Source organism: Sinocyclocheilus rhinocerous, unplaced genomic scaffold (genome assembly GCF_001515625.1).
Source record: "Sinocyclocheilus rhinocerous isolate Xijiao unplaced genomic scaffold, SAMN03320098_v1.1 scaffold1565, whole genome shotgun sequence".
Classification (NCBI taxonomy): Eukaryota; Metazoa; Chordata; class Actinopteri; order Cypriniformes; family Cyprinidae; genus Sinocyclocheilus; species Sinocyclocheilus rhinocerous.
In genome coordinates, this window is record NW_015655464.1 from 557,021 (window position 1) to 570,738 (window position 13,718).

Genomic DNA, 13,718 nt, shown 5'->3' on the forward strand with positions numbered 1-13,718 from the left:
CCTTAAAAAAAAAAAATTTACTAACCCCAAACGTTTGAATGGTACTGTTATAAAATTATAAAAATAAAACATTTGTGTTCCAAAGAAGAAGGAATGTCATACAGGTTTGAAAAGACATGATGATAAGTAAATTATGACAGAACTATCCATTGAATTTTATTTCCCCCATGTATAGGAATTTATAATATAGCTTTTTTAAAGGGGTCATTGGATGCTACATGCACTTTTACAAGTTGTTTGAACTGAAATGTGTGTTGGCAGTGTGTGTACACAACCACCCTATAATGATAAAAATCCACCCAGTGTTTTTTTTTTTAATCTACTAAAATCTTTACCCCTTTCTCAAATCGAGCCGATCTCAGTTGCCTGTCTGTGTGACGTCACAAAAACAAGCCCCTCCCACGATAGTTTGATTGACAGTATCGTTTCATCACTGGCGTCTTACCTCAGACCCGCCCTGAGTGAGCTGTCATCAGTCCGCCATTGTTTTACCGCCGGAGCAGATGTAGGCAAGAATGACTCCTAAGCGATTGAGGTGTTCTGTTGTTGGATGTAATAATGAACATAACAGTCGTAGTTTACTCCCGACATCTGAGCCGCTGAACTCGCAGTGGATTACTTTTGTTTTTGAAGGGATGCGCCCCCAATCTACCTAAATGCGTCTATGTTCGCGCGAATCAATTGTGATCCAGCTTCACCTACAGAAGAAGTGAGTATAAGGTTTTTTAATGAATCTTTGCAAATCGCCTTTCCTAATAATGTGCTAATTAGCAAGTTTCACGATGAATGCGGCTAAAGTAAACAGTCCCTCAGAGAGCAGGGGTGCGGTCAGCAGAGCTCATTAACATTTAAAGGGAAATGCTACAAAACGGCTTGCTCTGAAAAGAGCTGTTTTTGACAGGGTAAAAAAAGGTGTTTTTCACACTACCATTGAGAAATTTTAAAGGGGTCATATGATGCTGCTAAAAAGAACATTATTTTGTGTATTTGGTGTAATTAAATGTGTTTATGCGGGTTTTTTACTCTACCATTGAGAAATTTTAACCAAACTATATTACAGACTTTTCATTAAGACCCTATAGAATCATATCAACTTGTGGAAAATGGGCATCGAATGACCCCATTAAACATATTCAAATAGAGCTTAATAGTGGAAATATTTTGGTTGATTCCTTAAAGTGCACAAGCCTGCGCTCTCACCTTTGTACCCACTACCCTACATTTTGCACGGTGAGAAAACATTCTCAAGTCTGTTTGTTTGAAAATTAGGTTATGGTCTCCCAGCTAATTTGTTTTTAATATTTTTAGCATTTTTAATATACAGTCATAATAATCTTCAACTTTATAACATCCTCTATACATGTTGGTGACTCTCACAGAACAGTTATAAAGATTATTGTTAGATAACACAAATATGTAACATTTACAGCTCAGCTTCATCAGCCTGTTGTGCCGTCGTTGTTGTGTAACCTGTGAAAGAAGCTTCCTTCAGAGCACCCCCACTGACAACAGTTCTCTGAAACCTTCTTCACTGATCCAAAATCTCAAAGCTGGCTGTAACATTCCCCTCATGAGGAATTAACGGAGCACCGCTGCTCTAGATTAAACGTCTCTTGACCTATTATGGGCCGTTTTTTAAGTTTGCTAATCATGGTCAGAATTGGCACCTTGCTACTCAGAATGAATTGAATGAATGAGAATCATTTTTAGACCCCAACATGTCATTGGGGGCCAGAACTGTGACGTCTTTGTCAGTGGAACAATAAACAGTGGCCGTATTAATCTTTCATGAGCTCTTTTTATGGAACGTTAGCTGACTTGGACAGCGGAGCTCAGGGCGGCTTGTAATGTAGATAGCTGTATCACTTTAGCTGTGTCAAAAGAATGCACTGCTCTTAGTTGACCAAGAGTTACGTTTCCCAAAATCATTTGTATTTAATTTCATATGGCCTCTTTTATTATAGTGGTGTATTAATATTAATTCATTTTTACAGCTATATGCACATGCTCAAATTTATGCGACTTTCTGAAGCAAGGCAGCTTATTGAACAAATTTCTGCATTCATTACAAAACAAAAATCTGTCATTGTTTTAGGGAAAAAAAAGCGATCTCACATTGCTTGCTTTTGTTTGAACCTAAAAGAGAACTTGCTAGTTGTCATGGATATTAAGTTACAGTCATATGTGTTGGCACGCAGGTCTCCTAATGGTTTGTTTCAGCTGCATCCCTCAGCAGAGTTGTTTTTTCTTCTTCTTTTCTCTGCAGAGAGCTGCAGTCTTGATACCTAGTAGGAGGTTTAAGTCAATGTTTATGTGAGTGTTTGTATTAACGATGTTTGTTTCAGTATCCTGGACAAAGTGTGCATTTTAATGCTGCCTGGCTTAGCTGTGTTCTCTCATACAAATCAACGTTTGCCACTGGGCTTTGTTAGATTTAGGTGGATTCTTCTAAGACTTAAAAAAAAAAAAAAAAAAATATGTGCTAGATGCACTTGTTCACGTCGACTTTGAAACTCGCACACTTTGAAACACTCTATAGCCAAGTGCAGAACTGTGTTGGCTGTCTTTGTTGTTCCTTCCTCAGACAGAAATAGCACCTGACCCAGATTTTTGTTTAAACTTTGAACATTTGGTGAATGAGTAGTCAGTATTGGTGACGCCATTCATTATTGTGGATGTTGATTTGAGTCACCACAGTGAATGGACCGAATTTAATGTTTTATTATTGTTTTGTAACTCTTGTTATTTTTATTTTTGATTCATTGTAAGTTAAATATAAATGGAAATTTGAGTTTTGTCATCTTTTTCATCAATACAATGATGATTAGCAGCACTTAAACTGCCTCTCTCTTTCTCTGTCTTTCAGGGCCCTCTCCATGGATATAGACACAGATTATGAGCGACCTAATGTGGAGACCATAAAGTGTGTGGTGGTGGGTGATAATGCGGTGGGCAAGACACGACTGATCTGTGCCCGTGCCTGCAATGCCACCCTTACTCAGTACCAGCTGCTTGCCACCCACGTGCCAACTGTCTGGGCCATCGACCAATACCGTGTGTGCCAGGAGGTGGGCAGACCTTTGGCATATTGTGTACATGTTGAAGAGCATTGAGTGTTGACATAAATACTGTACATCTCATTTGTCGGAAGTCTAACATTGTAGTGGAAAAGTTACAGTCAAATTGAAAAGTACATATAAACATCGCAATGGAGTACAACCTGTTTAATTATGGGTGTATTTATTAGAGATCGACCGATATATCGATTTACCGATATTTTTCCCGATATTTAAGCATTTTACCATAATCGGCTATCGGTTTTGTAATATCGGATTCACCGATAAACGCCGCCATCTTGTGGGCGTTTTGAGAATTGCGCGCAGGATCGCCATTGCAGCGCGTCTGAGGGGAGACGAGACAACAACAACGGCATGCAGGTACTTGATATAGTTGCTATAGTTAGTAAACTTTATTTAACATAACAGCCATTTATGCACAAATTAGATGCATTATATAAATGCCTGATATGTAGTTTATGCAGCTTGGCTCTAAGAAATAGAGACCAACTCACGGAGTCACGTAAGATAATCCGTCAAGTCCCCAATAAAGACGTAACTTTGCATTAATTAAATAATACAGCCATGAATGAGCGCATGTTGGAAATAAAAACGCTGAATTTAATTCTCTCTCTGTTGTATATCTGCTCATCATTAGTCTCGTGAAGCCGCTTTCATATTGCTGTTCACTCACCGGGTTGATGCTCAAATGCTCCAGCACGCCACTGCATGTAACTTTTAACAAGATTCACTTGTTTAAAACACCCTAAATTGTATTAACATTTAATAACCATTCATTCGGTTCTGCATATCGGTTATCGGGCACATAAACATGCAAATAATCGGTATCGGTTATAAAATATCAATATCGGTCGATCACTAGTATTTATATACTATATACTTTAGTTTATATAAAATAGTTAAAATAGAGGGGAAAAATAAATCTGGTAAAATATTCATTTTATATACATTTTATAATACAATTTATTTATTTGTATATTTGTGAGTGTGTGTGTGTGTGTGCGTATATATATATATATACAGTATTGAATTCAATAAATAAAATTCAAAAATAAAACATTTCCTGTAATTTTAGCTTTACCAGGCCATCATTGCAAATGAAAAAAACAAACAAACAAACTACAATTTACTTAGTATTACATTTAAATGACATTGCAGAGAGAGTAATATGAATATAATGTGTTTGCATTGGTGTACTGGTACAATTAAACAAAAGTATTTTGAATAGGTGCTGGAGAGGTCACGAGACGTGGTGGACGAGGTCAGTGTCTCCCTCAGGCTGTGGGACACATTTGGAGATCATCACAAAGACAGACGCTTCGCTTATGGCAGGTCAGTTACACAATATGGAGCTGGATTTGAACTCATAGTGCTCAAGGTCTCATGACATGTGCGTGTTAACCGTTAGGCCATGGCACTAAACCCCTTGATACAAACACACTTGATGTCCCACAATACAGTTGCTCAGATCAATCTTCCATTTGATTGTTCTGGTATCTCTCCACTCTTGGCTGTGGCATGTGTTGCCCTTCCAAGTTTTGGTTATTGCCCTAATCCTCCCAGCTGGGAAGGTAATGTGCTGTAAGCCTAGCCAAAGAGCACTGCATGGAGGCTCTTATTCTCGGCGCAGTGAAGGATCAGTGGATCAGCAGTGGTGCTTTGTCTCAGGGCAGTGCAGCAGATCACAGTAGCCATTGAGCCAAGAAGAGATATTTGAGGTATTTGAACATCTAAGTCACACTTAAAATATAGGAATTTTGTTGCATTAAATACACAATATCAAACAATATAGCATCTGCAAACAAATTGTGCTAATTTTTAATAATTTTTACAGATGTATGAGAACAGTTTCCCACATTTTTCTCAATCATATTTGGGTTTTTCAGTAAATTCTAATTTGTTTTCTGAGAAAACAAACTGGGACTGAACCTGTGGTCTTTTGTTACCAGCTCAGATCTTTGACCACACAAAGTACCCACACATCAGATAAACTACCATTTAAAGGACTGCAGACAGTAAGATTTTTTAATGTTTTTAATGTCGCTACTCCAGTCCTTCAGAAATCATTCTAATATGCTAATTTGCTGCTTGAGAAGCATTTCTTATTATCTTCAGTGTTGAAAACAGTTGTGCTGTTTTAGAAATTTGTGGTTTGATGAACTTTTGATCTTTTGATGAATATAAAGTTCAAATGCACAGCATTTATTTGAAATAAAAATCTTGTGTGACATTATAAATGTCTTTACTGTCACTTTTGATCAATTTATTGCATCCTTGCTGAATAAAAGTAGCCTATTCATTTCTGTCAAAAAAACAACAACTTACTGACCCCAAACTTTTGAACAGTAGTGTACTGAGTAGACTAAGGTTTTGATTATATAATTCATCCAATAATTTAACAATATAATAGCGTTGTGAATGTGGTGTGTTTTTAGTATGTACTTGTGTAGCAGACAGAGAGAAGGAGAGCAGATGAAATCTGTGTGAATGAATCCACAGGATGTGTGTCTGTGAGATCAGACACGTCCAGTGTGTGCACAGTACTGAGGCAGATGCAGTCAGCTGATAAAGCACTATTAATGGTGGTGCCCTGTTATGGAAACATAAAATCAGGTGACCTTCACCGCTGGGGTCTATTACTTAAGCTAAATACACATCCACACAGACACATTTAACATTTCTTGAAAATGTTTATCAAAGCCTAGCTGAGTGAATTGACAAAACACATTGTGAAGCGCAAGTGAAAGGATCCAAACTTTTAGAAATCTCTGGAGGAACCATGCCTCATTGGGGAAGCCCTCCTCCATGGGCTAACACATATTTATACATAAACATATGCATATCATAAATGCATATATACAAAAAAAGTAATTTTGAACAGATTAGTATATCATCGATGGTAAAGTACTATGTTATTTCCTACAGATACCATCATTGTACTACGGTTTTTGTGTTGTTTTGTTGTTCTCAGAATGTTTAGGTTGATTTATGTTTAAATATGTATCTGTGATCAAGACTGTGTTTACAGTGTAGTCAAGCAGACACACAGTCAGGAGTTTGAACTTAGACATGCTCTACATAGCTCTACAGAACACCACACATACTGATTACATAACACAGTCCTTTATGACCCTCAACACTCGCTTTTACAGCACACGTGGTTATTATTCACTGAGAGATGGTGAATGATTGTGGATAGATCTGTAGATGTGTTAGTCTGTGTGTGTTTTGTTTTTTATTTGCCTTATCTCTGACCCATTTCCACATATTCTTGCAAACATTCCCATGTTTAACATACACATGTGTACACTAATAGAAACAGACACTGGGTTGTTTACTTTGACCTCTGGAGTCTGTTAGCCATTTGCACATATATGTTAGTGTGTCTTAGTTTAGTAAAGAGACTTAAGGCCCATTCACATGAAGCATGATAACTATAATAATAAAGATATCATTTTAAAAAATTTTCTAAATTTAAAAGAATATCAGAGTCCACATCACAACTAGAGCAACGATATCACTGGAATCACTTTCATAATGTTTTTTTCCCTAGATGATCAACAATAAAAACAATGGAATGGGCCTTTAGCCCATCTAGCTCATTTAGGGGCAATCCCATTGCAATGTCAACATACCATGCATGTAAAAAATAATGTATTTCCAAAGGAAGTAAGCATGTTATGATTGTCAACTTTTTGGTAATGTTATGTTTTCAGGGAAATTCCTTTGTTTAATCATCACACATGAGGTGTTTGCCAATAATAAAGCAACTTTTTTAAGAAAATCCCTAGATTTTCACTCTAGGGTGTCAATAAGTATTTTCTAGAAAGATTATATCTTTAGAAAATATCTTAGAAATGTCTGAGAAACATTGGCTGTCATATTATATCTGTAAACATGCACAGAAGCACTTTCCAGTGTAAATGCATAACTGTGATGAAATCTGTTAGACCAAGTCTGTTTACATTACAACAACAATGCGGTGCTCCATTAGTCATTCTTGTGTATGCTGGTCTCACATGATGAGCTTATGAGTGCAGCTGTGAAATATGACATGGTCGGACAACTCGCTATTATTAGACCAGTGCTGGTAAGAGTCAGACGAGATGCTTTAATGATTTGCATAACACCTTGCATGCTCACACATTCACTGGAAGAGAACACACTGATTAATACACACACAATTCTTTATGAAGTTTGTTCATGCCTCTGGAAAAATGGTCTTACAGCGATTTTCATTTCACAAAAGACTGATTATGATTAGTGAGCTGTGATCTTTGAATCTATTCAAAAATCCCATTATGACTGAATGTAAAAGACGTAACTAAAATAATGGTAAATAAATATGACTTTGGTGTACAGTAGTGCCATAAGTAACACTTGTGTATGGAAAAAAATTATATGTCTGGTCTTACGACATTTTGAAAGCAAAGAAAAGACTTAGTAGCTCACAGTATTTTTGTTTGTTGCATTTCACAGTTTTTATTCCAATAACAGTGATTCACTGTCCATTTTAAAGCCTCTGTGTAGGATGATTAGTGTCCAGGGTTTGCCAATTTCCTGCCTATTACATGATTTCTTCGGATGTATTCTCTTAAAATAAACCGATTTATTTCTCTTTGTGTGTTTAGATCAGATGTAGTAGTGCTGTGCTTCTCTTTGGCCAATCCGAACTCCCTGCGCCATGTCCGCACCATGTGGTTCCCTGAGATTAAGCACTTCTGCCCCCGCACCCCGATCATCCTGGTGGGCTGCCAGCTGGACCTTCGCTATGCTGATCTGGACGCTGTTAACCGGGCTCGCCGGCCTCTGGCCAAGTACGGACCACATCCTACACCCACTCATATCACATATTCTGTTGTTAAACTTCAGTATGAAAAGTGTTCAGGAGCTTCCGTTCAGAGAGGGTTATTGTATGCCTTTATACATTTGTAGTCAGTTATGCATTTTCTGCACTTGCCTTTGATGGCTTGTAAGATAGGTGAAATACCTCCTTTAATATATAAAGATTTAAAAAAAAAAAATTCTGTGAATTGTTTTTATTTTGAAGTGAAAAGGTAAAGTTGGACCCACCGAATTGGGACAGAAGTCTCCCAGTGGCATGTTGTTGCTGCTGTTTTTATAGTTTGTTAAATAATTATTGAAATTTGAAAGAATGAGACTTTTGAATGGTAGTGTATATATTTTGCCTGGCTTTAACAATGCTTCTGCTTTTCTTTAACCCTCTCCTCCTAGAACCATCAAACCCACAGACATCCTTCCCCCAGAACGAGGCCACGAGGTTGCTAAGGAACTCGGCATTCCATACTACGAGACAAGTATTGTCGCTCAGTTCGGTGTAAAGGATGTGTTTGACAATGCTATCCGTGCTGCACTCATCTCTCGACGCCACCTTCAGTTCTGGAAGTCCCATCTAAAAAAGGTTCAGCGTCCCCTACTCCAGGCACCGTTCCTCCCTCCCAGACCACCACGACCTATGGTGGGCATCCCTGATCCTCCTCCCATGGATGGAGAAGGTCCAGACTCTCTTTTCTGCCAGCCATTGTGTGCAGATGTCCTGTTTCTACTCCAGGCTGGGACCACTTGTGTCTTTGCCCATAAGGTGTACCTGGCCACTTCCTGCTCAAAGTTCTATGACCTTTTCACTATGGATCTTGGAGGGGTAGGGATGGAGAAGGAGGGTGAGGAAAGCTCAGAGGGGAGTGAAGAAGAGGAGCAGTGCCGAAGAGGAGCCAAAGAACAGGCTGGGCGTACCAAGAGCCTGGACATTGATAAGGAGGGTGAAGGGGGCACCAGGGGTTCAAATAGGCTGCTCATGTTGCAGCAGGGCTCACTGAGGACTTCACAGAGCGATAACGCTCTGCCTGCCAGTGGCCAATGCTCTATGGGACCCCTGGGAGCAGGCCGTGCTCTTTTGGGATGGGGGCGTGGTTTCTTGGGGTTGTACTTGGAAATGGTGGATGACCCTGTGACAGGTCGGCCGAGACTCATGACAGTTGTGTCAATGGATGATCTCATTCAGAAAGGGCCTTTCCAGGTAAGAACAAACTTAAGTGACACAATCTATAGCAATCTATAGTATGTTTTATAAGAATCTCACTTGATATATCTATGAAATATCAATGGCAGTGTCACATTATCTGTTACCCTTCTCTCTGCTTTTTCAGGCAGTGTTGCAGTACCTTTATACGGGTCACCTGGATGAGACACGTGGGGACCTGATGCAGGTGGCCACCATCGCTGAGCTTCTGGAGGTCTTTGACCTGCGTATGATGGTGGCCAATGTGCTGAACCATGAGAGCTTCATGAACCAGGAGATCACCAAAGCCTTCCATGTGCGTCGTGCCAACCGCATCAAAGAGTGCCTGAGCAAGGGCACCTTTGCTGGTAGGCAATCTGAAATCAGGGTCAAACATTACATATTACATATATCTACTGTATGTGAAGAAGCATTAATGAAGGATCTATCTGTCTATCTATATTGTAATATTGTCAATGCTAGATTAAATTCATACTTGATAGAGTCAAACAAAAACTTTTTTAACAACCAGAACACAATGCATACAAGGAAACTCGGTTCATATCTTTTTGTGACCCAAATGTCCTGGCAACTTTTAATTATTGTATCCTGATAAATTACCCTGCTCAATGTTCTATCCTTTTACACTGAGAAACTGAATCAAGCCTTTTCTCCAATAATAATAACCTTTAACAAGCAACTTAAAAACTGCTGTTGATGAGAGAATGATAAACAATAAATGGACAGTTCTCAGTTAATTAACTGTCCTAATTTGTATAGTGCAGATTCCTCAGGACGTTCTGGTGTTATTGGGTAGCTAATTCCCATTACTTGTCAGCGTGTCACATTCAAAAAGTTTTCTTAGTGACACCATTGACTTGAGTCTCATAAGTTCTATTTTCAATTCCAGAATTCAGTGGAATTGGAATAGAATAGTTCATACTCTAGAACAGTCAGTTTACACAATTTGTTTTTCCTTTCCTTCATTCAGTCTCTTTGTTTTTTTAAGGAAATACCCAGTGGAGTGCTTTATAATATCCCTTCATTGGTGTTAGTGAATATTTGCATATTGTGTTTGCTTTTCTGCTTTGTGGTTTTCTGTCGCGTACTCTCTGTTGTTGTCACGTCTTGTTTGTTGTTTGCATGTTTGTCATAATTAACCTTTTTCAACACTCCTGTACTCTCCACTTACACCTGTTTATTTAATTGCTTCATCTGCAATTGTCATAATCTCATTACCCAACCATGAAGGTGCTTCTCTCGTGTTTAAAAACCAGAACGTTTTTCATCTCCATTGTGGCCTGAAGACTACTTGTACATTCCCTATGGGTATGCAGAAGTTTATCAACTGGATCATTAGAGATCTATTTGCTTACCCCCGTAGAGTTGAAATCTGCATTGAATTTAATTAGGTGCTTTTTTCACATCATGCCCTCCTGATACCCACAGTATACTGCTAAAAAACCTATTCAACATCATTTATTGTTTAACATAATTAGTGAGCCACAGTGAACACGTGGAGTCATCCAGGTCAGTCTTTAAAGGATTTGCTGCTAAAATAAATTTGCCCCCTATATGGTCCCAGTCTGGCTCTCCCTTCACATTTTTCTTCTTATCCTTAGCCTTGTCAATCTGTCTATTTATTATTGGTCTGTGTGTCTATCTGTCTCTTCGTCTGTCTCTTTGTGTTCGTCCGTCCACCTGTCTCCCCCTCTGTAGCCTCGACTCTGTGACACACGCCGAGATGTGTGATCTTTTCCTCCCGGTTTTAGATGTGGTGTTTAGATTGGACGACCGATATCTGCCAGCCCATAAGCCACTGCTCATCTCAAGCTGTGATTGGATGGCAGCCATGTTTCGTGGATTCTTCATGGAGAGCTACATTGAGGAGGTGAGCAAGAGCATAGGTCTTTCTGTCTGTCTGTCTGTCTGTCTATCTATCTATCTATCTATCTATAGCGATGCATATAGCTTCCAAACCAAGCATCTTTCTATTGGTTCTGTTCTCTTAGTATCGACTAGGTACCAAAGTTTATGGCAGACTACATTTGACATCAGTAGTCTATGTCATTTGGGTTTGACATCATGTTAGAGTTATTTTAATATATTAATATATTTTCCTGGACAAGGTAGATCAAGTAGGTTATTTTTTCAGTGTGTATTTTTCTTATTTCATTACCATGATATGCGACGCAGCAGTCAATATATGATATATGCAAAGTTTAACCTAAACTTATTTATGGAACCACAAAGTAATGATTAGTCTCAGTCACCTTGATCCTTCCTACCCTGAAGCTCTGACAGATCCAACTAAAAAAGTGGCACAGGTAGTTAAAAAGTAGGCCACCTCTATGACAGCCTGACCCACATTGATGCAGCTGCGACAGGAGGCCATCTCATCCATATGGATGAATTTACAGCCGCACAGGACTAAACAGGGCTCTAAGGGGAGCGCTCCAGGCAGACTGATGCTGAGATGTTAGAGGAGGTCCTGTGCCAGCGGGAACACATGCTGTGATATATCTGCTTTGTGTCTGTGCTCCCATATTCAAGAGAGGCAAGCTAGAAGGGGTCTAGAAAGATTTATTTGTAGTGATTGAGGTTGTAGAACAAATTTAGGATTTGGTCTAGTTTTGACATTGTTATTGAGTTATTTTAATGTATATTAATATATTTTCCTGGACAAGGTAGTTATTTTTTTTTCAGTCTGTATTTTTCTTATTTCATTGCCGTGAAATGCAACGCTGCAGTCGATATGATCCATGAACTACTGTGTGTTTAGATTATGCACATGCTCATACCAAAACACACTCATGCCTTTGTGTGTATGTTTTGGTATATTACTTAGTTTGCAGTGACAGGAAGTGTGTTAGACTGGGCACTTCTTCTAGTCATTTCCTCAGCACCATCATGCTAATGTGAACAGGAAGTTTTTGTGTGTAAACTTTTAGATTATTGGGCCCAAAGGGGTATTTTTCAACATTATTCAAATTGATTTCATATTAAATAACTACATGATAACCATTCCACACAGTTTTTGATTAAGTTACACTTGTTTTCTATGGAATTATTCTAACATATCACAGTTTCTGCTTGGCACAAATTTAGCTCATGTATTTTTCATCCAAAACTATTAAGTCGGGTGTCAAAGGTAAGGTTTCACTGTATTCCTTTCTGAGGCCCATCTCACCCGCACATAACTCTATCCAGGTCTATCCCATGCACGCTCTCTGATTTCCTTTGGCTACCGGCTGTCAGCTCAAGTTCTAGAAAGACAAGCTCCCTAAGGGCAGGAACTCGGGACCAAGCTGACCAACACCAGAGGTAGAGAGACAACTGGCTGGGTTATAGGTGTCCAGGCCTGCCGGTGAACAGGATCGCCCTGTATTACATTACAAGCATTACAGGGAGCTAGATTTACAGCACAAGTACAAACTGATGCGGGAAATAGGATGCTGGCTGTTTTTCTATTCTGACCGCATCGGCTGAGAGTATGTCACATAGAGATCAACACAAGGTGGCCAGAGACAAGTAAACTTGGTTCTGCTTTGACAAGCTTGACATGCTCTTTGATCAAGTGTTGAATTTTAAGGAGTATAATAGTATAATAGGGTTTGATTTTATTAAAGGAATGCTCCACCCAAAATTTTAAATTCTCTTACCATCATGCTGTCCCATATGTCTTTCATTACATGTCTTTCTTTTTTAAGATGAACACAAACAGAGATTTTCAGAAAAATAATCCACCTTTTTGAGTCTATATAATGCAAGTGGATGGGACCCTCAAAGCTGACACTTCACAAACCACACAGAACAAATGGAACGGTAGTCCATAAGACCCCAGTTGATGAATCGATGTCTTCTGAAGTGTAACTATAGTTTTGTGTGACACCATGGAAGCACAGAGGACCGTCACTACTTGAACAAATTTAGCACTGTGCTTACATCACACTTCACAATATGTTGACGTTTACGTCAAGCAAACGTACATAAGACAGTTTGCCGGAAGTGATAGTTTATAGAGGTGTGTAAGTTGAAAATATTAGTATTTTTCCCACACACAACTGAGGTTTTACGGTTTACTTTCGTGTTTGTTTTGCATGTTTTTTTAAATGTCAACTTTGAGGATCCCGTCCACTTAGGTTATATGGACTCAGAGTGACTTATATGGATAAATTCATGTACATCTTGGACAACATGAGGGTGAGTAAATGATTGGGTATTTTGAGTATCACTTTAATGTCTGTTTTGGTTGACACTGAAATAACGTATATGTTCATTAGTTAGTACAGTAACAATCTTAGAGTCACTGTTATTACTGTTACAGGATACTGTTACAGGATAGGGCTGTGCCTTTACACCTCGTACCTCAGATACTTTGTTTGGTTTTGATTATCATGTCTATCGTGCTAAAATCATGCGTTCCCTTTCGAGCATTCACTCTACGTTGTGATGCATTCGCAGTGGGAACTCCTCCCCGTCCCTGAAAATCCTGAAACTTAATAGAATAACGCTAGTACAATAAACTGGCCAACTGTCGTTAATTATGTAAATCGCATTCAAATACTGACAAGCCTGCGGGCCAGTCCTTTGGCTGACGAAAAGGACTGGCCAACACATCC

General features: G+C 38.9%; 1 protein-coding gene across 3 annotated transcripts in view; it reads left to right on the top strand.

Moving 5' to 3' along the window:
* The window catches only part of LOC107718339 (rho-related BTB domain-containing protein 2-like), a 58,642-nt gene that overhangs the window by 28,292 nt on the left and 16,632 nt on the right, over positions 1-13,718 (top strand). For all 3 annotated transcript variants that reach the window (XM_016525381.1, XM_016525382.1, XM_016525379.1), the window contains 6 exons: positions 2,867-3,068; positions 4,306-4,409; positions 7,709-7,894; positions 8,313-9,114; positions 9,245-9,464; positions 10,869-10,987. In XM_016525381.1, coding sequence (XP_016380867.1) covers positions 2,877-3,068; positions 4,306-4,409; positions 7,709-7,894; positions 8,313-9,114; positions 9,245-9,464; positions 10,869-10,987 — 1,623 coding nt within the window. In that variant the 5' untranslated portion in view covers positions 2,867-2,876. The remainder of the gene's footprint in view (positions 1-2,866; positions 3,069-4,305; positions 4,410-7,708; positions 7,895-8,312; positions 9,115-9,244; positions 9,465-10,868; positions 10,988-13,718) is intronic.